Below are 27482 nucleotides of genomic sequence, written 5' to 3'. Positions count from 1 at the left end.
TATCGAGAGGGTCCGCTATATACGCTGTTTCATCATAAATTTTACACCCTTTTTGTGTTATAAACAAGAGCTGAAATCGTTAATTTATTAAGATTCATTTATAATAAGCTTTATTGATATGTTTCGTGAACAAAATACTACAATATATTCCATAAAAAATATAATAAGATGGCAAAAGAAATTCAATGGCCGGTTTCTAAACAAAAGCATAATCGCCAAGACCGTAGCATCAGTTCAGTGCGTTAGGAACGCGCGCTACATTTTCCCGCCTTCATTCCTTAATTACTTTCGTTTTTAAACAAATTTTTTTTCTATCGTATACAGAATTCTATTCTCCTAAGCAAGATGTAATTTATAAAACTGAACTCCAAATATAAACGCTACAAATTGGTATTAAGTACGAACATGTCAACCGTAAATCTAGATTCTAAAACTCCAAAACGGTATGATATTTGCAAAAGTTAAAGTTATAACTCGCCGGACTGTCGAAATCAGAAGAAAAACTTAATATATATTGATATATCTGTTTACTACGTAACGTAAGCTTTCTAATGATATATAATTTGTCAAAATCGGCCGAGAAATGAAACTATAATTTAACAAAATACGTGAGTGGGTACATCAAAATGTATAACCTCGGCGCTTCGCTGTACGCTAATCGTAAAAGATCGATAGCCACAACACGTTAAAACGCGCGGTGGTAAAACATAAAATGTGTATTTCTTGTGTTTAACTCGCTATAAATCCATTAATAACAATGGGAATATACTAAAAGTTATATTTTTTTGAAAGAGGAATTAATAAGCAACAAGATAACGTATAAACCAATAAAATCGGATGAATAGTTTTTGCATAAGATTGAATTTACTACAGTAAGGGTCAAATACTCGATTCATCTCCTGTCAATATTCACTCCGTGTTCTAAGGTTCTACATTATTTGTCCTTTTTTAGCATAGTTGCAGTTACGGTTGTGTTCTTACTTGTAGTTTGGTGATATTCTTCTTACTTGCACATGAATAACCATTGATTATGTTTATTATTTACTTGTAGTTTGCATAGAAATGGTAATTTTCTACATGTATTTGCAGATTGGCTATAATTTACATACTTGTAGGTCAGCTATGTTCTACTTGTAGTTTGGATAGGAATGGTCATGTTCATAGTACTTGCAGTTTTGCTATGCTGTACATACTTGTAGTTTAGCTATGTTCTACTTACCTGCCATTTGGCTATTTTCATCTTACTTGTAGTTTGGCTATGATGTACTTTCTTGTAGTTATCTTTTTAGCTATCTCCTACTTAGTTTGGATAGGAGTTGGTCATGTTCAGTTTGTAGTTCAGATATGGTCTACTTACTTCTAGTTTGGATATGTTCTACATGTCCTTGCAGTTTGGCTAAGCTGTACCAACTTGTAGTAAAGCTATGTTCTACAAACTTGCCTTTAGGCTAAGCTGTACCTACTTGTAGTTAAGCTATGTTCTACATACTTGTAGTTTGGATAGGAGTTGGTCATGTTCTGCTGCTTGACCATGCTGTACCTACTTGTAGTTAAGCTATGTTCTACTTACTTGTAGTTTGGATAGGAGTTGGTCATGTTCGGCTTGTAGTTGGAGAGCTTCTTCCAGGGTTGAGCCGACCTCCATCAGGTCTGGCTCCATCTGGTGCACACGCACTCTGATCCATTCTCCACACTGGGAACAAAATATGTTTGTCATATCTCAATGTGTTGGATCGTAGGTTCCATACAATGGCATTCCAGACAAAAGTTTTTAATACAAGCAAAAACAAGACACAACAGTGTTATATCATGCCTTATACAATTTTTTATTGAAAAATCAACCAAACAGACTTGTCTATAATGCCTGACAAAAAAACATTTACTGGTAGAAAAAAACAACTCCTTTTAAATGGAACCACTGGAACCACTTGGCAAGCTCAAGTCACTCCTGTCTGGTTCAACAGTGTGTAACTGTATTCCCTTATACACTTCAACACCGTTATTTCGAACACCGATAAACCGAAGTCACCGTTATTTCGAAGTATTTTTCCAGTCCCGATTTTGATTCTTCTTTGTTTAATGTAAAATATTATTGTTAATCCGAAGTTCGTTAAACCGAAAAAATCGTGCATTTGAAGTGATTCTGTCGGTCCCAACACTATAATTCTCACCTCATCATCAATCTTTAATCCGAAGTCAAAGCTGCAAAACGCTGAGCATAATTTCACACCTTTGTCGACTGGGCCTGGCGCGTCAAAAGCTGATAATTACACCTTTTTCGACTGCGCGTAGCCTGTTAATTTTATAATGTCGTCAAAAGCCGATAATTACTATTTATGTAGTTTTGAATTCTTTAGTAACAAATAAACGTGTCACGTTAGGTCTGAGTAAATGTGGTCCAATGAAATTCATCTTATATAAACTCTACCTTCAGCGAGCAAAACAATGTCCTTGACAAATTGGAGAAATAGGTTACACGCGTCCAGTTTACTGCTGCTAAGGCCAGTGTTAAGAGAGACATCGCGTCTTATTTACAAAAAATGTTAATTCATTTCCAAAAATGTATTCATCTGTATTTACATGTAGGACAATTTGTGCTATTCGTTATATTTTATATGGTCTGATAATTTGTGCTATTCTTTATATTTTATATGTTCGGATAATTAGTGCATATTCATGATATTTAATATGTTCTGTACCTTTTATTCCTTCGTTTGTTACAAGTAGAAATCTATTGCAATCTCACTTACGTTTTTAAGTAAAACAATTATTAATAGTAGTGTGTAACCGAACCATGCGAATTCCACAACGTTTTATTATTACAGAATCGAAGAAGTCGTCTGTCAGATGTTTATTTCGAATTATCGTTAATCCGAAGTTTTTTTAACGGTCCCAACGACTTCGAAATAACGGTGTTGAAGTGTATATAACTTGTAAATGTCCCTCCCCATTTAAAAAAACTTTTTACAACAAATACAAACTTATTGTAAAAACTTTGCTAAAAATAAATATTAAATGCCCCAATGCCCCCAAAGGGAAAATTCTTTTTGACTCGCTCTGGGAAAATAGGACTTAATCAATGTTCGCAAAGTGTTGTCATAAGAGAGGATTTCTGCTTTTATGGAATTTTTACTTTAAAGGAAGTCTTTTCTAAACGTTACTCTAGTCTAGGTGGAAATGTTGTAAGTCAGCCTATGCAAATCAGAGATGATACAATGTTATGCACAGGCTGACTGATGACACTTTCTGTTTAGGCAGGATTTACCAAGTGACTTCCTTTAAACAAAAATGCATAAAAGCAGAAAGTATCCTCTCTATGACAACACTTTACGCATATTAATTAACTCTTTCAGTGCGGGAACCGAATTTTGAAGGCCTTTGCAAACAGTTTGGATCCAGATGAGACGCCACAGAACGTGGCATCTCATCAGGATCCAAACTGTTTGCTATTCTGATAGTATTCTTTGAAAAAAATCAAAGAAATGGCTAATTTTAGAAATTCATCAGACGACATTTTAGCAGACGACAAATTTCCCAGCATGCAAAGGGTTAAGGCTTATTTTCCCAGGGAGCCGCTCATATTTTTGGGAGAATAAGCCGTTTGTTGTAATGCTAAAACCTGCTACCCTCAGCATCCATTTGTTGTAGAGGCATTATTGATCATCAGCAGGTAGTACACAGGATGATCATAACAATATAATGTATGACGCATGTCATCTTATTAATTAGCAATTAACTCAATGTCGAAAGCACCATGATGGCCAACAATGTGTACAACACATGTGGTTTCATCAACAACTAAACAGCCATTCAGTGAATTACATAGCATAAAATATATTACACAAACCTAGTTCTCCTTTGATTTGCATGACTAATTTGTGCAGACAACTTATGTAACTAAGTGATGAAACTGAGTCATAAGTAATATTTATTGGAAATAGCCGAAAAAGTGTTTGATATTCAGTATGTATGTCAAATAAACAACTATTCAAACATGGCTTTCATACATTGAGTGCAGGATCTTACTATCTCAAATAAGCCCCAACATGCTAATTTTATTGGTTATGGACAATCAACCTGCAATTATTGAAGTCATAGGACAAGTCCTCCATACCAAAGTGTGAAAACCCTTTGGCAGCCAAGTTTCAAGAAATGTTCAAGAACCTCACCACAGGGCAAGGCATAAATAAGCTGGGCTTATCAAAGCCTACAGAACAGATCAGATAAAATGGTGAAGTATCTGATTAAAACCCAAGAAAAAGGTTTTTTCTGTCTGACATTTGCAGGTACCGTGATTCACCATGGCAACATTCCAAAATTTCCAACATTCCTTGCACACACCTAGGAATGGTTCTGGCAAAGGTAAAATAGATTGAAGCTCTTCTGAAAATACCTTCTTGCTTCAAGAGGATTTTCTTTATTGATTTTTGGATAATTATCATGAAAATAACTCATGAACAATGATACATTTGAACTTTTCGTTACCAGTAGTTGGTGCTTCAATAACGACAGCTGAAACTAATTATTTGCTGGGTAATAATGGTCTATTAGCTGGTTTTAATCATTAAAATAATAAATATGTGGCCTTTGAATCGCAAGATACAAAGCATGTTAAAATAACCCCCAAAATTACTATACATGTTACGAAATTGACAGAGGAATGTTCTTATACGTTTTTTTTTGTCCACATTTATTTTATTGTTTTTTCATTATATTGAGCTGTCCCATGTTTTTCTTTTTTAACATTCAGGTAAAATGTACCAAATAAAAAAGTAAGCTTCAAATAAATACACCAGACTGAGTAAAATTTGCCCAAGAACAACATATTAAGAATTTTGATTATACAATTCACATGCAATCAACAACAATTAAAGTGGCAATTGCTACTGGACGAGTTTTTAAATAAGTGAAAAATAATGAATATAAATAATGCTGGTTACTATTTATTTGTAATTTTGAGGTGATCATGATGCTGTTGATGTTTATGTTAGATATCATGTGATGACGATGATGATTTTAATATAATTATGATAATGTTTATCATAATGACCGAACATTTTACAAACATATTAAAACATAGACAGTCACTTGGTTCACCTTAAACATCAAATATCATACAAAATGCCTTAGATTTCTTGCTCCAAAAAAATGTTAATCACTCTACTGTGGTTTGCAGAAAGTTCATATCATAGCCAAAGGAAAAAACACATAAGAACAAAAAAAAGAAACACACACAAATGTGTGATAAAATTATGAAAAAATGCTAGAATATTTATAAAACTATACCCTTACTGTCTAATGTCATTAAAATGCAAAAAAGCATCTATACAGAAATTAAGAAAGAGATGAGATCTTAGAATGTGTGACTCACTCTGAGAATGGCGAGAACAACTTTCGAGCGCCCGGCCTGAACGGCGACGGTGCTGATTGTTGTCGTAGAGGGCGTACGCTCTGTAAGGTCCGTTACATTCGAAGCTCGATCCGACATTTTTCTTATTTCGTTAAATCCTCTTTATATATCACAAAAAGATTGTGCACACATTTGAAGTAGGTTTTCAATTTTCAAACGGGCGTTATCTTTTTGCTGCATTAAGCTTTTGAAAAAAACTTTTGGATCTTTAAAAAAGCGAAAAAATGCAGAAAGCTAAATAGCAATGCATGCAGTTCGGCTCTGTTATTCCTTCTAAAAGATTTCTCAACAACTTCTCTGCTACACCTTAGAATCTGGACTCTTCCATTATCTAGGCTTATCAGCAGGGGGTTCAGCCTATCTTATGTAAGATTATTTTAGGCTTTGCCATGCTCTTGTCTTTATTTATGCAAAAATAACACAAATAGTAAATATCAAAAACTTTCATTTCATATATTTTTTAAATGTTCAAATATTATAGTCCCAATAAAAAAATTTGAAGCAGACACTTCCTTATCCATCCTTTCCAGGTATCCATAATGGAACATTCTAAAGTGGGAACCAGTCCTGAAGGCTGCAGGTATGATACATAGCTCAGCCAGGAACCATGGCAACCATATAAGGTTTATGCAATATCATATGCAGTCTGGGTGCTGTATGTTTCACCAGGTAAACATAAGTCTGGTTCTTCAAGGACATTCTAAATGCCGATGCAATTTAACTAATAATGAATTAATATTTAGCAGTTTAAATAAATGGTATATTATGAAGTATTAATTGCACTATTTTATCAGAAATGAAAACATTGGCTTGTTGCACTATATATTGTTTTATTAATTTTAAGTGACCATTATTCTGTCATTGAAATATTGTGTTGAAAATCTATTTCAACAATAAATTGAAACAGTAAGTGAAGCTTGTGCAAAACTATGCATTGAACATGTTGCAAAGGGTAGTAGATGCACCATTAAAATGGTTGCCATGGAAAGGTGTCGGAATATATTGAAATTTATTTTCTGATGAAAGAAAAAACGAGAAAGAAACAAAATATATTGTCCAGGTTTATTTTTTGGGGAAAAATTTTCTCTAAAGTTGCTTAGTTATAGAAAAACATATACATGTTAACCTTTAAAGTATAACAGAAGTTTTCCAAACTGTTTAAAAAATTAAGCATATAAATTAGGGATGGCAAGGGTTAATCGGTTAACCGGTTATCCGTTTCTTAAGGAGGTAAACCGATTACAAAATTAATATTCAGTTACTCTTGCAGAAAACCCTTTTTTTTGTTGAACGAAATTAATGCTAAAATCGTAAGTTTTGTTTTTACTTCATTTCACTGTATTGGCTAATTCGCTAATCTGATCGCAAATTATCGGCAATTACCACCCCGTGATGCCCCCCTGTGGATCGAAAGCGATTAGTTGTAAGCCATCGGGGTGCAGCGGTATCATGAGCAGGCACACGAGCACCTACTCTGCAGTGTGTTTGTTTAGCACTTTACAGTCTATTGTGTTTTAATTATTCAAATATTGATAAATTTAAATTATAAACCGACCAATTACGCTTGTCAATTAGCACATTTGACTGCGATATGTCCTATTTTTTTATAAATAGAACATCAATGTGAATATCCAGTTGAAGTCGGTAAAGCTCGATCAGATAGCACGTATTTAAAAAGTAAAGCGACAATCTATAATCATGCCTCTATCATCGGATGCCTGGAAATTTTTCAAACAGGCTGCTGACAAGAAATCAGCTTCATGCATACTATGCCCATCGACACTGTCGTTGCAGGGGGGTACATCCAAGCTCCGTAATCACATGAGATTAAAACATTGCTGAATTTCGATGTGAGCCATCTCCAGTAAAGCTGACATCACTGGACTGCTATGTAAATACTCCGAAAAAGATGACTGGCTCAGAAAGAGAGTCAATTACAATATTTTTTTGCATGATATGATATGTCACAATTTACAACTGCCGTGAAGTATGCCATTGTTTTGACTACCATTTCTTGATGAAAATCAATAAAGCGTGACACTGATTACACCTGATCACTTTTGTTTTAACAACTATTGCAAACTTTAACGATTTGCCTGTTGCAAAATATATTTACGCTAATTGACAATTGATTTTAATCAGCAAACTGTTAATGCATGTAATTCTTAAAGCATAATGGGTGTTTATAAAACACAACACAATTCAAATTCTGCACTAGCTTTTATTGATCGAGATGTAGAACAATAATTATGTGTAAATGACGTGAAGCTAATATTACAACAAAGAAATATCACAGTTCACCGACAAGCATATGAAACATTGTTTATAAACTCATACGTTTTTCGGATGTTGTTTTTTATTTATGTGGTACAAAGACAGGCGGTTAACCGGTTAAATGCTCGAATATCAAAACAGGTTAACCGGTTACGGATATGCTTAGGTTTGCCATCCCTAATATAAATCAAACCATGAATGTTTTGTAGAACTGATATTCCTCAAACAGATACTTTGCATTACGCATTGATATATTATACCATACTATTCAATAAGTTGGTAAGCACATTTTCTTCATACAAAAATCTTACTTTGCATGAACTTCATTTTTGTCAACAATTTGATAAAAAAGTACCTTTTACATAATTTAATACACTTAAACATAAGAGAAACACTTTATCAGGCATCACAGATTTTTACTGTCAGGTAAACGCAGAGTTTGGTTCATGGGCTCCTTATCTTTGAAACCTAGGTTAAATCCTCACCCAGGCACGTGTAAGCTTTGTAAGTGATTGCCATACTGGATAGGTGGGTTTTCCACTGTTCCCAGGATTCCCCCTCCTCCCACATCAAAATTGAATACACTTCAGTAAAGACTTAATAGCTGCAAATTGCAGCATTAATTAAAAACTTCCCCTTTTCATTAGCGTAGTAAAGTTGATCAGGTAGGTCGAGTGCTGGGACACACTCAAGATCCGAAGGCGTGGAAGGACCTCTTAACACTTTCCCACTCAGAAGCAAAGTGAAAATGCCCATGTGCAAACAGCATAAAACCAGAACAGCCTGCGAGTAACTCGCAGCCTGTTCAGGCTTTATGCTGTTTGCTGCTCATTAGTACCTAAGGGTTGGAAATGAAGCCTTTAAAACTTGAATATTCTGAAAGGTCATTTTAGAAAGGGAAATTTAGCTTTCTTATAAAGGGACTACAAATACGTCAAAATGCGTATCAAGTGGTAAAGGGTTAAACTTAGAAATAGACACACACACACATCTTCATTGCCTGAATATTTCAATTATTGTGACCATTTGGCATGTGCCTTTGTTCTTTTTCCACCTGTGATGTTAAATTCAATGGCCATGATAGTTTAATTTTTATATACATTTGGGAGAAATTATTTTAGTTATAATTATTCAGATTTCCTAGCAGGGACTGGTATTATGTTTATTATAAATAAGGGTCATTACAAAGAAGGTATTAAATAATATACCATAACTCAAATACTCAATGACCGTCATAAAGACTCCATGTATGATGTTACTATTAATTTTTAAATCATGGTTTTAATTAACTTCCATGATTTTCTTCAAAATAAAACGAAATTAAGCACAGACATTTTTTTAACGTAATAAACATAGGCTTTATTTCAAAACAAAGATATTTGAAAGCCAGGCATGAAATAGTAGCTTTAATCTGCATATATCCCCAGCCTAGGGCATGTCATATACAACCTGAACAGTTTCCAGAACTGTCAGACATGGAACAAACTCCATCAGGCTGGCTGATCATCAGCCGAAAACATATCCACAGAAATATTTCATTCAGAGCCGAGGCCAAACAGTCTTATCTACCCTACCTACTAGAACAGATAAGTCAGTCTATCACCAAGCATATTGTTACCTGGGATACATTGATAAACATTGTATATGATGCCCGATAGCTGATAAGCATTAGGAGGCTTTCATAAGATTTCTTGGCCAGGTACTGAATGCCAGGTTGTGCATACCAATGGTAGTTTTTCATTGGTATCTATAGAAACAATCTATGATAAGCCTCTACTCTGAGGATTCTGTATACTCTTGGCTATAGTTTACATTTTTGAAATAAAATCATCACATTCCAATATACATTTTGATAAATGATGATGACATTAACATTGATGCTGCTGCTACTGTTGCAGCAATGCCAATGCTCTTAATACAACAGCAACAATAATGATGGAATTGATGATGATGATGATGTTGATGATGACAATTAATACAATCAAATGATGATGTTGATGATAATTATAATGATGGTGATGATTATGATGAGGTAGAAATCCCGATGATGTGGAAGAGCAGTACAGTTTTGATGATTACTTTTGCATTGATTACAAAAGTGAACACTGCATACAACATTGTATTACATTTCACCTACAGCATAATGCTATGAAGCCTTTTTTTATATGACGATACAATTTTAATAGTCAATTGTAAAGCGAATTTTTCATGTGTAATAGTTATGAAATCAAGTTCAAAAGTTGTGATATAGAATCTGTAATGATAATAATTTTACTGTTTTTAATCGTAAAACAAAAATAAAATAATACAGTCATGCGATCAATCTATAGCCAAAACCACAAAGCCTATCAGCACAATATACCGAATCCTCTGAGGATCAATGTTTTTCAAAACCAAAAATCAGTAGATAGTGCTCTCCAGTACACATCCATTACCCATCGCTATCAATGCCACATGATATGGCAAGCTATTCTCAGACAGTTCATGTTTACATTGCCAAATCATCCTTGCCAAAGACTCCATGGCTTCTATAAGTTATAAATAAATCGGCATTTGTGAACACATGAAACTTTAAAAATAAATTCCTTAAGAATGTATAGGAATATGCTCAATCGATCCACCATAGCTCCATTTCATACAATATTTTATTAATAAATATTTGAAAATACAAGGAAAATAACTGACCACAAAAAATCTTTCAGTGGAATCAAAAATTGATTTATCAATATAGGCTAAGATTGTTAATTTTTTGTTCCTTAATTAAATTTATGTTAAAAAGCAAATTTACTAGCAAAAGGGAAGTAAATTAATATAGTTATTTGGACATATGAGTGTGAAACATAAGGAAACAAGGTGCAATATTTAGCAGGTCCTACCAATCATTTTGGAGTTTGTTACATCACCATCAAAGAAAGCAAGTTTGACTGGTTGGTAAACTCCGTTAAACAGTCTATAGAAGTAAACAAGGACTGTGTTTGTGAAACACAATGCCCCCTTACTGCGCTTTGAAGCCTTATATTTGACCTTTGACCTGGAAGGATGACCTTGACCTTTCACCACTCAAAATTGCAAAAGTTATGACCAAGGTTATAGTTTGGGGACGGACACACATAATGACAGACAGGCCAAAAGCAATATACCCCCGATCATTCGATCCAGGGGCATAAAAAAACACATAAACTAGTCTGTATTTTTTTCATATTCCTAGTTTCGCTGTGTTTGTTTTAACCAAAAGTAAGTTTTACAAATTATTTTTTTTTGTCCGACACGACAGTTCCCGGAATAATACCTTACCAAATTTAATCAGAAATGTCCAAGGTCAGATGTCTTTCCCATGATTATTTCCGAAACAATTAATAATCAAATCAAATAATAATGTCTGACAAAACCACTAAAATAGGTCAGTTCAAAGAATGAGCGTGTAAATAATTCAAATATGTACAGATAATTTGTGTGTGGCAGGTTGACTTATATATTTTCATTTCCATTCTTCTTTTGTATTTCTGTTCTGTATCTATAGATATATGATATTTAATATCTAATAATGCGAAATGAGCCACGAAATCTAGCCCCGTAATTGATTTGCGTGTGATGCAGTTGAGAACTGAGCAGAAAAAGAATGGCTGATGATAAAGTTGAAAACCATGGTTAGCTTTTTCAGTGCTGGAACCGAATTTTGAAGGCCTTTGCAAACAGTTTGGATCCAGATGAGAAGCCACAAAACTTGGCGTCTCATCAGGATCCAAACTGTTTGCTATTCTTATATTATTCTTTGAAAAAAATCGAAGAAAATGCTACTTTTAGAAATTTAGCAGACAACATTTTAGCAGACGACAAATTTCCCAGCATGCAAAGGGTTAGACAACTACACCCTCAAGAATAGTACAGCATGTGTCGATTTCACCACTGACTTGCACCAGAAATCTGCAGCAAAATGATTTCACCACTGACTTACACCAGAAATCTGCAGCAAAACGTTGAATCACTCTTGGGCTGGTGTCTATCTACCTATTGCGCAGTAAATGTCTCTCTCTGGCAATCAACCCAGCCTTTTTGTGCATAGAACCTCTTTGCCAGCTTAGGCCAATGTATACAGTCTTGTACCTGACTGGCAAATGTGGGTACACTGCGCAATGACTGGGTATTTCTATGTTTATGAGGTCCATCCTTGCCTGAGGCTTCATTATATGAGGACCCTAATGTGTCCAGGCACTTCTATTTCATTAATTGAACTAGACTCACAAAAGTTGGCACAAATTTTGATTATATGAGTCGCGTTTTGAGAAAAATGGGCATAATGCATGTGCATAAAGTGTTGTTCCAGATTAGCCTGTGCAATCCGCACAGGCTAATCAGGGACACTACTTTCCGCTTTTATGACATTTTTTGTTTAAATGAAGTCTCTTCTTAGCAAAAATCCAATAAAGGCGGAAAGTGTCGTCCCTGATTAGCCTGTGAGGACACTTTACGAACATGCTTTATGCCCAGTTTTCTCAGAACGCGACTCATATATAGCAGCTGCCATTTTCAGCTATGTAATTTTCACTGATATATTGTCAATGTTGGTGTGGTCTTGCGTTGTGTGAGAGAAGCTGGAGTACCTAGAGGAAACCCATCCTGCGCGGTACGATGACCACCAACCAAACTCACATGCATCAGGAACAGGGATTGAACCTGGGTCGCCTTGGGAGAAGCATGTGAGTCGTGTTCTGAGAAAACTGGGCATAATGCATGTGTGTTCAGTGTCGTCCCAGATTATTCAGGGACAACACTTTCCGCCTAAACTTGATTTTCGGTAAGGAGGGACTTCTGCGAAACTAAATATACCATAAAAGCGGAAAGTGTCGTCCCTGATAAGCCTGTGCAAACTGCACAGGCTAATCTGGGAAACACTTTACGCACATGTATTAAGCCCAGTTTTCTCAGAACCCGGCTCACATGTATCAACCACTGCATTAACTGGACAGCTAACTCAATGACTGCACATCACAATCACATATCATATATGTTTTATGTAGGGTTTTTTTGCTCAAATTTGGGGACGGCAAACCAGTGTTTTTTATTCATTCAAAATCGGGTCCATTAATCGGCACCATTCCCGATGGAAAAAAGTATATATTTTTCCCAAATGGGAGCTCAAAATTCCCAATGAAAGGTTCCATAAATATAAGTTCAACCTTAGTAAATATAATACTAAAAACACTTTTGTGCTAAATTTTGAAACATTTTTTAACAAAACAACAACAACACTTATTTCCCATTTTTGTCAGTACGCAGCGCATTTTCCCAGTCCTAAGGGCGCCGGCCCCATTCCAAAATGGTGAAAAAAACACTGTAAATGGCCCCATTTCCAATGGGAAAAAAGTATATCCTTAAAATTCCCAATTAAAGGTTTCCAAAAAAAAGATCTTTTAAGATCTCAACATTCAGTCCATCTTCGGAAGTTCCATCCAGCTCTATAAGTTGAACTTATTAGATATAATATTGAAAACACTTTTATTATCAATTTCAAAGCATTTCTTAGCATAACAAGAACAAGACTGTTTCCCAAATTTTAGTCAAAACGCCACGATTTTTCCCAATCAAAAGGGATCTGGCTCCATTTCAAAAATGGTGAAAAAAAACACTGGTATAACTAATGAAAATGCTTAGGACTTATAATATACTGTACTAGTCTCAGATACCTAGAAAGTATATATCGATAGACACATTTTACATTAAAAGATCAGATTTAAAGGCAAAATATATAATTAACACTCATATTCACCAACCTATTTTAAGACTTAAGAATAAAGAATAGAATTAGATCCAAGAAAAATCCATCCAACGTTAGAATATATACATGCTTCCACTGGTAAATATGTAATTAACAAGAGTTCCGCGGTCGGAGATGACCGCATTCAAGCCGGATTTTTGATTTAAATGACAGGAAAGTACCTTTCGTGTTTTTGTCAATGCAATACTTAAATTACTGAAATATTGTTCAAAGGTCAAAATGAAATGTAAGTACTTTTCAAGGCATGAGCAAACCTTGTGTTATGTTTTGAATGCATGCATATACATGAACAACAATAACATTTAAGGTCACAAATATGAACTTGAATTGACAATTAGGAAAGTTTGATCTCAATTTTTTTATTAGCAAATTAGTAAGATATTGTTTGAAGTTTCCATCAATTTCATTATCAAATGTAAGAAAATAAACTTAGATGAAATAATACTATTTATTGTTTTGCTTTCACATACCTACACAGAAATCCAGACAGCCTTATGATCACTCCAAAAGGTTTCTATCACACCAGTTATAAGAACTTTAACATTTTTACATTCAAGGTCACAGTGACCTTGACCTTAGAATGAATGACCTTGAAATGACCAGTGGTCATCTAAGTGTGCTTGCAAACCTTCATGTCAAGTTTGAAGACTCTATGTCCAAGCATACCAAAGTTATAACAATTTTAACATTTTAACATTTAAGGTCACAGTGACCTTGACCTTCAAATGAATGACATTGAAATGACCAGTGGTCATCTTCTAGTACTGGCCAATCTTTATTTCAAGTTTGAAGACTCTAGGTACAAGCATACCAAAGTTATAACATGAAATAAGAACTTTAACATTTTTACATTCAAGGTCACAGTGACCTTGACCTTCAAATGAATGACCTTGAAATGTCCAGTGGTTACTTACTAGTTCTGGCCAACCTTCATGTCAAGTTTCAAGACTCTAGGTCCAAGCATACCAAAGTTAGAACAACTTTAACATTTTTACATTCAAGGTCACAGTGACCTTGACCTTCAAATGAATGACCTTGAAATGTCCAGTGGTTACTTACTAGTTCTGGCCAACCTTCATGTCAAGTTTCAAGACTCTAGGTCCAAGCATACCAAAGTTATAACAACTTTAACATTTTTATATTGAAGGTCACAGTGACCTTCACCTTCAAATGAATGACCTTGAAATGACCAGTGGTCATCTGTTAATCCTGGCCAACCTTCATGTCAAGTTTGAAGACTCTAGGTCCAAGCATACCAAAGTTATACCATGAAATAAGAACTTTAACATTTTTACATTCAAGGTCACAGTGACCTTGACCTTCAAATGAATGACCTTGAAATGACCAGTGGTTACTAACTAGTTATGGCCAACCTTCATGTCAAGTTTCAAGACTCTAGGTCCAAGCATACCAAAGTTATAACAACTTTAACATTTTTTATATTGAAGGTCACAGTGACCTTGACCTTCAAATGAATGACCTTGAAATGACCAGTGGTCATCTGTTAATCCTGGCCAACCTTCATGTCAAGTTTGAAGACTCTAGGTCCAAGCATACCAAAGTTATACCATGAAATAAGAACTTAAACATTTTCGAGCACGCCGCCCGCCCGCCCCCCCCGCCCGCCCGACAACATCAATCTATAAGCCGAGATTTTTTCGAAAAAAATCCGGCTAACAAACTGCTCTACACGAAGAATTATGTAGAGAGGTAGTAAATACCATGTTTGACTCAAAATTAAATCAGTTGAATTATCCGATTTAAAGAAGATTCTTTATTCTTAGACTTAACCCTTTACCACTTAGATACATATTTTAAGGCACTTTTAGTCCCTTAGAAACTTAAATTTAATTAAAAACCTTACTTACTAGATTAAAGTTTTTAAGGCTTCATTTTCAACACTTAGATACTGATAAGCAGCAAACAGCTTAAAACCTGAACAACCGTGAGTTACTCGCAGGCTGTTCTGGTTTTATGCTGTTTGCACATAGCCATTTTCACTTTTCTCCTGAGTGGGAAAGGGTTAAGTTGAAAGAATTCTAAGGTGAACGCGGTCCCTGATTCATACACTGTAACTCCAATATAGTGCGGTCCGTTATAACGCTGTGTCCAATATAACGCGGGGGGTCCTTGGATCTCGTTTTTTCTCCAACCTTCCATTTCTGATTCAAATCCATGTTATGCAACTTCATGTATTTTCAGAAAATTCAAAGAAGCCAGCGATCACAGCTTGATTGCTTTATCCGTCCGTTTAACTGATTTAAATCGATCAGTTCAGTGATTTGTTTTCACCATTTTGGGAATGGGGCCGGGTCCCTTTGCATTGGGAAAATTTGCAGCGTTTTGACTAAAATTGGGATATTAGTGTTGTTGTTGTTTTGCTAAAAAATTCTTCAAATTGAGAAAAGAAGTGTCTTCAGTATTATTTTTCACTAAGGTTGAACTTATATGGCTATATGGGAGATAAACAAAATGTTGAAATATAAAAAAAAGTGTTTTTTAAACTTTCAATTGGGAATGTTTAGTTCCCATTTGGGAAAAATATATACTTTTTTCCATTGGGAATGGAGCCAAATACCTGACTGATTTTTTATGAAAAACAAGAACTGTGTTTGCGGAACACAATTCCCGCTACTGCATTGAAGCCATATATTTGACCTTTGACCTTGAAGGATACCTTGAAGGATTACCTTGACCTTTCACCACTCAAAATGTGCTGCTCCATGAGATACACATGCATGCCAAATATCAAGTTGCTATCTTCAATATTGCAAAAGTTACGACCAAGGTTTAAGTTTTGGGACAGAATGACAGCCAGTATGACAGACAGAATGACAGACAGAATGACAGACAGACAGACAGGCCAAAAACAATAAACCCCCGATCATTTGATCCGGGGGCATAAAAAACACTGCAGTTTTGTCATTATAGTGTTATTCAGAATAGGTAGCTTCTTCGTCAGAAAAGGCTTTAAAACAAATTGTTCTCTTTATCCAATTATGGTCATGAATCATTTAAACAACATGGCACTATCTGTAGTTTACAAATTTATCGCACCAAGTTTTGTTCAGTATATATCATCACTTACATCACAAGAAAATATTTAGCTTTCTCAAAACAAAGGTCAAATGATTGTGTTCTTACAATAGTGATCACTTTTAAAGCTCTCATAGGCTGTAGTAACATAATATATATCTTGATGTTCTGGAAAATCTGGGCTTATCTGGGATGACACTTTATGCACAAGCGTTAAGCCCAGTTTTCCCATAACATGGCTGATATAAAACCCCTGCTACTAAATTTACCTGTTCCATTTCTTGCTGCAGCTGAGGCACAACCCGTCTATCCATGACTTTCTCTTCATCATCAAGGTACGAGACGCGAGACTTCATCACCTTGTTCAACTCCTTCTGAACTTCCTGTTTTTCCCTGCTCTCAACTGGCCGACTCAACGTCTCACCGGTCTGAAATTTTGTCAACAGTTCTTGGAAACTTTTTGGTGGGCTATCCGCCCGTCGTGACGAATGAAATTTCGGCATTATGTCAACTTTTGGTGGTGGCACACCAGCAGGCAGGTTAGGCGTACTTTTGGTGATAGGCAGTGTGTCTGGTATCATATACTTTGCAGACCGTTTCAGCTTATCTTCTGAATTAGTGTCGCTCTTGGACTGTGTTGCAGACACCGCTGGTTCGGATGGAAAAACCTTGACCGAGCTTTCAGATTCCATTGGATGATAGCCAGTGGGTGTTTGTGAAAAAGAACTGTTGGCAGAGCTTGGTGAGGGAACATCTGCCGTTGAAGTGAAGAGTGGCAAGCGTGTGGTGACAACATTGGTGGACTGAGATTGATGGGTTGGTAGATATTCCGGCTGAGCCTGATAGGTGGATTGCTGATGTTGCTGGTATGAGGGCTTCACAAACTTCTCTTCAACTTCTAATGACTGATCGTGTGATATGTTTGATGATGATGGCAGTTGTGCCTGACTGTTGATAAGGGGTGCGTAAGCCTTGCTTGAATCACTGGGGTAGGTCCTTTGTTCCCTGGCAGGTGGAAGATACGAGTAACTAGACGGTGGAATATGGCCGGAGAAGTCCTCTGACCTAGGGTAATAGGACTGGCTGACGTGTGGCTCAGTCATTGCTGCATCTAAAGAATCTGGTTTTATCTGGCTTTCTTGATAACTGTGACCATTGGTTTCTCCAGAATCAGCCTGATCTTTGGGCTTTGACCTTTGACTCTTTATGAGTTCAGCCGTCCTCCGTCTGTCACTGTCCCTTTTCCTTATTGGTCCCTTTTTGATAAGTTTTGGAATGTCCTTATTGCTAAAACTTTGCACCCTGCCTGGTTGACCAAGTGATGACCTTCCTGGCAATGGAAGAGTCTGTGACCTTGGATCGGCTTGACCTCTTGACCTTGGCTCAGAGGTCATAGGTAACCTTTGACCTTGACCTTGCTCCAATGGGTAAGTATTGACTGCAGCTTTTGAAATTCGTGGCATCACAGAGGGGGGTTGTCCCGTCTGCTCCATTTCCTTCCAGTAACGGTTCAATTCGGATATTTTGTGGTCCAGTTTTCGAAGGCGATTGTTGATGGTTTCCGTGGCACTCTGGTCTTCTTTGCTAAGCTGCTTCTCGCGGCTGAAAAATTTAACCATGGAATTTTAGTCTATGATTCCAATTTTATGAAGGAGATGTAACGGAAGCATACTATTGTCTTCATGGTAAATAAAAAAAAAATACAGTTTCTTTACAAATGTTTTGATATGTTTATTTTCATACATACACCACCCTGAAAAAACTTCAATTAAGACAAAATTTAACAGAGAAAACAATGAATAAAAGGAACAAAGCTAAATATGTAAAACTTGTGTTCATATGAATTAATTTTATTTTAAAATATGAACATTTAGACATATGGCAACACAATCTTATCATAATTGGCACATAATATTATGAAAATGTGAACCATTACTAAACAAATTAATGGTGTATCAGAAATATTGTGCAAGATAGCATGAGTTGAGTTTTAATGTCTATGACAAGTTGTGTGTAAGTAAGTAGTTCACAGCATGAGTAAGATAAATGAATATATGTGCACTATCAAACACCGATGCATGCCTTGCGGAAAGTATGTATTTATTTTAACAGTTCAAATAACACTCAAATTCAAGCCTCATAGAACAGTGCTAGGAGAGTATAAACATTTTGAAGCCATTTAAAACTGCTCTTGGAATGAAGCCATTTAAAACTGCTCTTGGAATGAAGCCATTTAAAACTGCTCTTGGAATGAAGCCATTTGGAAACTGCTCTTGGAATGAAGCCATTTTAAACTGCTCTTGGAATGAAGATATTTGGAAACTGCTCTTGGAATGAAGCCATTTAAAACTGCTCTTGGAATGAAGCCATTTAAAACTGCTCTTGGAATGAAGCCATTTAAAACTGCTCTTGGAATGAAGCCATTTAAAACTGCTCTTGGAATGAAGCCATTTTAAACTGCTCTTGGAATGAAGCCATTTAAAACTGCTCTTGGAATGAAGCCATTTAAAACTGCTCTTGGAATGAAGCCATTTAAAACTGCTCTTGGAATGAAGCCATTTTAAACTGCTCTTGGAATGAAGCCATTTAAAACTGCTCTTGGAATGAAGCCATTTAAAACTGCTCTTGGAATGAAGCCATATAAAACTGCTCTTGAAATGAAGCCATTTAAAACTGCTCTTGGAATGAAGCCATTTAAAACTGCTCTTGGAATGAAGCCATTTAAAACTGCTCTTGGAATGAAGCCATTTAAAACTGCTCTTGGAATGAAGCCATTTAAAACTGCTCTTGGAATGAAGCCAGGTGATAACATAAACAATACAACACCATGAATCAGTAGCCACATAAATGCAACATTGTCGATGTTGCATGTAGAGGTAAATAACTTGAAGACATGAATTCATACAAAATATCAAGAAAAATACCATGAAAACTCGAAACTAGAAAACATGTCTTCACAAATATCTTGATGACATGACACTAGCCAACATGTCCTGATAAATACCTTGAAAACATGAAACTGTCCAACATGTCATGACAAATACCTTGAAAACAAGAAACTAGAAAGCATGTCCTGACAAATACCTTGAAACAATGAAACCATGAAAAAAGCAAATACTGGTATGGCATGACATGCAATATTGGAAACATGAAACTACTCAACATAGCAAAAGTTCACAAAGCTTGCCACTATGTCAGTACAAATAACTTTAAAACATGTACAAAGCCACACAGGAAAATTAAGATTTAGACATTTTGTGATATAAAACAAATGAGGATGGGTAAAGGTTTCATGATCAAAAAGCAAGCATATATCTTTTCTTGTATATTACAGTGTAAAGAGTACTTAGTAGTGCTCCAAGTTGTATGAACTATCCCTTGTTACAGATACCCAAAGATACATTAAACTTGCCAACATTGCATGACAAATTATTTGAAAACATAAAATAAGCCAATATTTCATGACAAATACATTGAAAACATGAAAGTAGATATTATGTAATGACAAATATCTTGAAAACATTTAATTAGTCAAGACAAAAACATTGAAACCATGCAAATAGAAAATATATAATGACAGATACATTAAAAACATGAAATGGACAATATTGTCGTGCAAATTACATTGAGAACATGACACTAACAATTCTGTCATGAAAATACACTGAAAACATAACCATAGCCCATGTTTCATGGCAAATACCATGAAAAAATGAACCCAGCCAACATGTCATGACAAATCCCTTGAAAACATAAAACTAGCCAATATGTCATGACCAATCCCTTGAAATATGAAGCTTGCAAATATGTCATGACAAATACCTTAAAAACATGAAACTAGCCAACATTAATGACAAATACCTTGAAAACAATTAAACTAGCCTACATGTCATGACAAATACATTAAAAACACGAAACTATCCAACATGTCATGACAAAAACATTAAAACCACGAAACTAGTCAACATGTCCTGACAAATACATTAAAAACACGAAACTAGCCAACATGTCCTGACAAATACATTAACAAGGGACAAAAGTGTCACAAAACCAGGTTTTCATTGTGAAAAAAAAATCTGATAAAGGGAGAAAACTCAAACTGAACTTTTGAAATGACCAAAAAAAATTAACCCCCTTTGTAAGTTTTTTTTTTTTTTTAAATCTATTTTTAGTCGTGGCGACCTTGACATTGGAGATATTGACGTGATTCTTTCGTGGGACACACCGTCCCATGATGGTGAACAAATGTGCCAAATGATTTTAAAATCTCACAATGAATGACATAGTTATGGCCAGGACAAGCTCATTTATGGCCATTTTTGACCTTTGAACTCAAAGTGTGACCTTGACCTTGGAGATATCGACGTAATTATTTCGCGCGACACACCGTCCAATGATGGTGAACAAATGTGCCAAATGATTTTAAAATCTGACGATGAACGACATAGTTATGGCTCGGACAAGCTCATTTATGGCCATTTTTGACCTTTGAACTCAAAGTGTGACCTTGACCTTGGAGATATCGACGTAATTATTTCGCGCGACACACCGTCCAATGATGGTGAACAAATGTGCCAAATGATTTTAAAATCTGACAATGAACGACATAGTTATGGCCCGGACAAGCTTATTCCGCCAGCCCGCCAGCCAGCCAGCCAGCCCGCCAGCCAGCCCGCCCGCATTCGCCAATCTAATAACCAGTTTTTTCCTTCGGAAAACCTGGTTAAAAAACCTGGTTAAAAACACGAAACTAGCCAACATTTCATGACAAATACATTAAAAACAAGAACTAGCCAATATGTCATGACAAAAACATGAAAAACACGAAACTAGCCAACATGTCATGACAAATACATTAAAAACACGAAACTAGCCAACATGTCATGACAAATACATTAAAAACACTAAACTAGCCAACATGTCATGGCAAAAAACAAGGCACATATTCTGCAATATAAACCTATATTAACGCATATTTGTGCGCCATTGCACAAATAACCATATGGTAAAGGTTTCATGATCAGAAAGCAGCTGTTGGCAAGTATCTATTGTTTTATATGAAAGCAGCTTCCCAAGTTGTATGCACGATTCACTGTTTCATTTACCCATAACAAATGGCATTTGCATTAACTTCTGTATACATTATCATCAAGTAAAATAGATTAAGGTGCAAACAATCTACCCTCATACACCATGTTAGTTAATATAAAATTAAGTTCAGCAACAAATATCTCTAAATTTTCATTAGGAAATATATAAAAAACAAAATAGATCAATAAAATAAAACAATCCATAGTGAAGTCTAGAAAAAGGTATTCATAGGGCCATGTTTATCATGTATTTATGGTAGAGGGAATATGACAATAATACCACATCCTATCAATGTTGAACAGTGTCCCATGAAAAAAAATACGAATCTGACACATATATTACATAGAAAACCCATAATGAGCACTCGAGTGCATCTAGAGGCTTCGAACCTAAAGCCAATGAAGTTGCCATGATAAGTCAGTAGCAGGGATACATTTTTAACAAGCAAATGGTATGATATGCTGTGAGCAATATCTAGAATAGCGCTGTGGTCAAAGGGCAGTGAACTCTCTGTATACAAAAGTTACCTGTCCGGCCATATCATTGTTTCCGTGCCATCTCTGAATAGTGCCAGGAACATGCATTTTACATTCTATTCATGCATATATGAGCCTTGTTCTGAGAAAACTGGGCTAAATACATGAGTGTAAAGTGTCATCCCAGATTAGCCTGTGCAGTTCGCACAGGCTAATCAGGGACGACACTTTCTGCCTAAACTGGATTTTCGGTAAGAAAGGACTTCCTTGAAACTAAAAATACCATAAAAGCGGAAAGTGTCGTCCCTGATTAGCTTGTGCAAACTGCACAGGCTAATCTGGGACGACACTTTACGCAAATGCATTAAGCCCAGTTTTCTCAGAACAAGGCTCATATTATTCATTTTAGCCGTGCCCTTGGAAAAATGGGCTCAATTCATGTGCGTAAAGTGTCGTCCCAGATTAGCCTGTGCAGTCCAGACATATTAATCAGGAGGGACACTTTCCACTTTAACATAATATTGGAGTCTCTTCTTAATGAAAATCCAGTCAAGGCAGAAAGTGTCGTCCTGGGGACTGCACAGGCTTATCTTGAACAATACTTTGCTCACGTGCATAAAGACAAGTTTTCACATAGCCGGGCCCATTGATAACACTAAAATGTAGTTTTATGTTCAAAATACTCAGTTTCTCTCTCACTTCAATAGTCACGTAAAATAATGAGGTTAAGATATGCTTTTTTCTATAGTGTTTACGCAAAACATGCTATTTTGTACTATTCTTACAATATTGTCATTCCATTCACAAATCTATGCGCTTTAATAATGAAAGCCAGTCACTACTATTATTGACACTTTTATTATATTTTTTATACAAGCTCTTTTATGAACTATTTTAAGAATACTTGATGTAAAGTCTGTATAAGAACACAAATATTATGATAATATAATTTTATCTATTATTATCATTTAAGGAAATAATACACTCCATTCATTTTTTTGCTTAAATACACTTTTGTGAGTTCATACTTTATGAATACTTGCTACAGGTTTGGTATGACAATTAAAATACATTAAAACAAAATCATTTCAAATAAAATATCTTTTCATCCTTTTCTAAATTTCTCTGCTGATGGGTAAATACTCGATGAGGCAGAAACAATGTATACAACATGAGCATTCAAAGTGCAGACAACTTCACTCACCGATCTATTGCAATCACTGGGAGTGCAAGCCGCTCTAGGAGAGCAGTTCCCATGCGAGACACGTCTGCAATCTCCCGCCCAACCGCCTGTTTCTCCGGCGTGTGTCTCCGTAGAGCCTCCGGGACCTGGACGTCCCCTGTCAGCGTCTGAGCCACCACCACCATCAGCTGCTCTACACGCTCCAATAGCTGGAACACCAGAAACATCAGAATAATGCTTAACCCTTTACCCCTTAGATATGTATTTTTACGCATTTGTTGTCCCTTAGAAAGTTAAATTTAATTTTGGATCTTTCTTGATAAATTCAAGTTTAAAACGCTTCATTTCCAACCGATAGATACTGATGAGCAGCAAACAGCATAAAACCTGAACAGACTGCAAGTAACTCGCAGGCTGTTCTGGTTTTATGCTGTTTGAACAGAGCCATTTTCACTTCGCTTCTTATGGAGGAAATATAAGCAAAGGGCAATAACTCCTTTTATACTGGCTTAAGAGTTGTGGTTCTTCTACAAAGCATTTATTCTTTATGTACTCCAAAAGTCAACAAGGTTTTGTTCAAATACCTTTAATGCTCTGTGAAGTATGTTACACACAAGAAATTTTACTGAAGCGCAATAACTCTGTAAATCTTGATGGAAAATTTACAGAAGGGCAATAACTCCTGATTAGTTACTAACGGTCCTTGTACCATAGAAAGAAAAGACTAAACAGACAATTAGGCAAATGGCAATAACTCCTAAAATGCTGACAATAGAGTTGTTATTCATTTTATCTGAATTTACACCAAATTATTACGTCAATGTCCACAGTTACAACTCCCAGAAAAAGATCGCTGTGGCATGATGGATATGGTGTCAACCTAGCAACAGGGAGGTCACAGATTTGATCCTTACTGTGGGAGCATTCTTCAGATCTCCTCCATCAGCACCAAGTACTGGTTTTACCCAGGAAACGGACTCAAGACCATTTCAATAGGCCTTCGTCTTTTGATTCAATGAAGCCAAAATAAATAGGTTTAAACCAAACTACCTTATCAGACTTTGCCAGGAACATTGCGGCTACATTGAGTCACGTAAGTTCAACTCCTACCTTATCAGACTGTGCCAGGAACATTGAGGCTACATTGAGTCTGTTGGCGCGCTCGTTGTTGCCGATAGAGAATCGTTTCCATGCCTCCTCCAGCTGATGAGCCAGCAGGCTGTTGGGTTCCAGTTCCTGTCGGAGGGAACGTCGCAGCACCAGGGCTGCCTGCAGCAGCTGCTTCCCATAGTCATAGGTACCCTGGAAACAACAAGGTGTTACAAACTCAATTTATGTTTCAGTTTTTGTTTTCACCATTTTGGGAATGGGGCTGGATCCCTTTGCGTTGGGAAAATTTGCAGCGTTTTGACTAAAATTGGGAAATTAGTGTTGTTTTTGTTTTGCTAAAAAATGCTTCAAAATTGATTATAGATGTGTTTCCAGTATTATATTTACTAAGGTTGAACTTGAATGGGAGTTGAACAAAATATTGAGATCAACCAAATGGAAACGTTCCATTGAAAATTTTTAGCTCCCATTTGGGAAAAATATATACTTGTTTCCATTTGGAATGGGGCCAATTACCGGACCCGATTTTGAATGACAAAAAAACACTGTATTTGAGTCACATTCTGAGAACTCGGGGTTTGGTGCATGTGCATTAAGTGTCGTCTCAGATTGACCTGTGCAGTTTGCAACAAAAAAAGTGCAAAATACTCTACAATAAAAATTTGCAGAAAGTGTCATCCCTTCAAGTGCACAGGCTAATTTGGGATGACACTACACCCACATTAATAAAACACTTGTTTCTCAAAGGGAGACTCATTTCTTTAAGATGTCAAACATGTGTGTTTATCATATTTTTAAAAACATTCTTTGCAAATATTCGCCATAATTGGCTTTTTAAAAGTCATGATGATATGGGATTGTCAGGAAATGGATAGTATCCATCCAGGTATCCATCCAGGTATTGATAAGCTCAATTTATAACCAAACCAAATAAGTGGGAATTACACTTAGAATCTGATATAGGATTATACCAGCATATACGTTCCAAACTTATAAAGCCCTCCATTTATAATGCAGGTTTTTGGCTTGGATCTGATAATCGATCATTATATTGGAATTATATAAAGGATATATGTTGGATTTGGTGGAATATGGATTTTAAATCCCAAGTGATCAAAGAAAATAAATTTTTCACAAGTGGCCCAGCCAAAAATGAATTTTTTTTCTATTATCACAAGTGAATTTAAATCAGTATTCCCCTACATCCAACACATTTTCTTTTTAGTTCATGCTTACAAATGATTATTGTTGTATTTTTGCTGAAATAATGACGTCACAAAGTCATGAAAACAATGTCTTTTCAGTGTATAACCGTGAAAAAAAATTCACTGTCAATCGTCCAGGGTTTTTTTTTAGACAAAGGGGAAGACGCTGGACGCTGGGTGAAAGGGGAAAATAGAAGGCGAGAGAGACTTATTTGGGGAAAAAATAACAACTGTTTTAATCAATGTCTATAAGTCATCGACTCTGATTTCAGGGGTTTTTCACCGCTGTCTCCGTCTCCGGAAAATGGAGGCATTCCCAAAGCAAAAAAAACGGCCCCATACCCAATCAAATCTAGATGAAATTTTTGCCAAATTACAATAAGGTTTTCTATCAAAATCATTAAAATAACGTTAACAAACACAAATGACATTTACAGTGACTTCCCTTTATCCATTAGGTTATAAAGCATGCCCTTAACGACTCAGATGTAAGCACGTTTAGTTTGAGGATTCTTCTACCAACATTGACAGCGATAAAGTGCGAAATGTTCCGCATGACTTTGCAAAAATTAACAGGAACCGCAAACTACACATTCTAATCCAACTCCGTAGACGCTTATTTCTATTTTAACGTGTTTTAGCGACCACTGCAAATGAGCTAGTATTGCGATGGATAATTAAGCAATCAAAATTATCAATAATCTGTTTAAAACTGAAATAAATGCTAAACAACGATACATTTTGGTGAAAAATGATATTATTGGAGGGAAAATTGTATTTTGTGGGGAAAAAATTCTGGTAGGGGAAAACGCCGACTATCGGCGTCACTTTCTTAGTAAAAAAAACCCTGTCTTCGCTGTTTTGAGTTTTCAGTTTAAATTCACAGCTATTTCTCTATAAACCACTGGAAAGCATAAAAAAGTGTGGTAAAAAGTCAAAGGCTCCTTCAATCTTACTTAGTCCACAGGTGTCGACACATTGACGAAGAATTAAAAAATACAGCTATATAATTCTAACTTACAAGCTAAGTGCATAGAAACTCATACCCCTGCAGCAGTCTCCACTTTCCTGTGCTGGTCTTGCAGAGACTCAATCTCCTGGGGTGTCTGACCGATGTGGGTCTGTGTGGTCAACATCATGTCACACAGCTCAAGGATCCATGTGATTGCCTGACACAGATAACATAATGAGAAACAATCTGGGAAACTGGGGCTAAATGCTTGTAGATAAAAAGTCTTATCAGATAAGCCTGTGCAGTCCGCTGATCAGGGATAACACTTTCCGCTTCTATGATATTTTTCGTTTCAAGAAAGTCTCTTCTTAACAAAAATCAAGTTTAGGCAGAAAGTCTCGTCCCTGATTAGCCTGTCAGGACTGCACAGGCTTATCTGAGACGACACTTTACGCACATGCATTAAACCCCCTTTTCACAGTGTGCGGCTCATATTCATCATCATGATCATGTCACATAAGCAAAATATCTCACTGATCTCTTGCAATACAATCCATAGAATTAAACAATTATCATGATAAAATACAAAATATAATGGATTGGCTTTTCCATTATACTGGTCTACTATCATCTCAATCATTTTGTCACTGCAGGGCTTCATAATGTCACAGCAGGGCCTCATTATGTCACAGCAGGGCCAAGTTGCTTAAAACGTTAACAGCCAGCACTGCTAACCAAAACGTAATCCTGTCGTACAAGGTTTAAGCCATAGTTATAAAGCCAGCTATTGGGGTAAACTATTTAAGTACTTAAATATATCACTACAAAATTAGAGGCAGCAACCAACATTCTGACTGTTGGGCTTTTTTTGCTCATAATAAATATAATGGGCACTTCACAAATTTCATCATCAGGCTTTATTTCTCATTAATATATTTTTAAAGCATACTACATGTAAACATAATTTAG

At 36.0% G+C, this 27482-nt stretch overlaps 1 protein-coding gene across 1 annotated transcript in view; it reads right to left on the bottom strand.

The window, feature by feature from the left end:
* The window catches only part of LOC127849279 (titin-like), a 215281-nt gene that overhangs the window by 158771 nt on the left and 29028 nt on the right, over positions 1–27482 (bottom strand). The window contains 6 exon segments of the mRNA XM_052381996.1: positions 1571–1693; positions 16766–18098; positions 22115–22147; positions 23268–23455; positions 24357–24548; positions 26608–26730. Of these exon segments, the coding sequence (XP_052237956.1) occupies positions 1571–1693; positions 16766–18098; positions 22115–22147; positions 23268–23455; positions 24357–24548; positions 26608–26730 (1992 nt within the window).

Source organism: Dreissena polymorpha, chromosome 10, assembly GCF_020536995.1.
Source record: "Dreissena polymorpha isolate Duluth1 chromosome 10, UMN_Dpol_1.0, whole genome shotgun sequence".
Lineage (NCBI taxonomy): Eukaryota > Metazoa > Mollusca > Bivalvia > Myida > Dreissenidae > Dreissena > Dreissena polymorpha.
The sequence above is the reverse complement of the archived record's forward strand: the minus strand, read 5'-3'. Positions and strand labels throughout refer to the sequence as shown.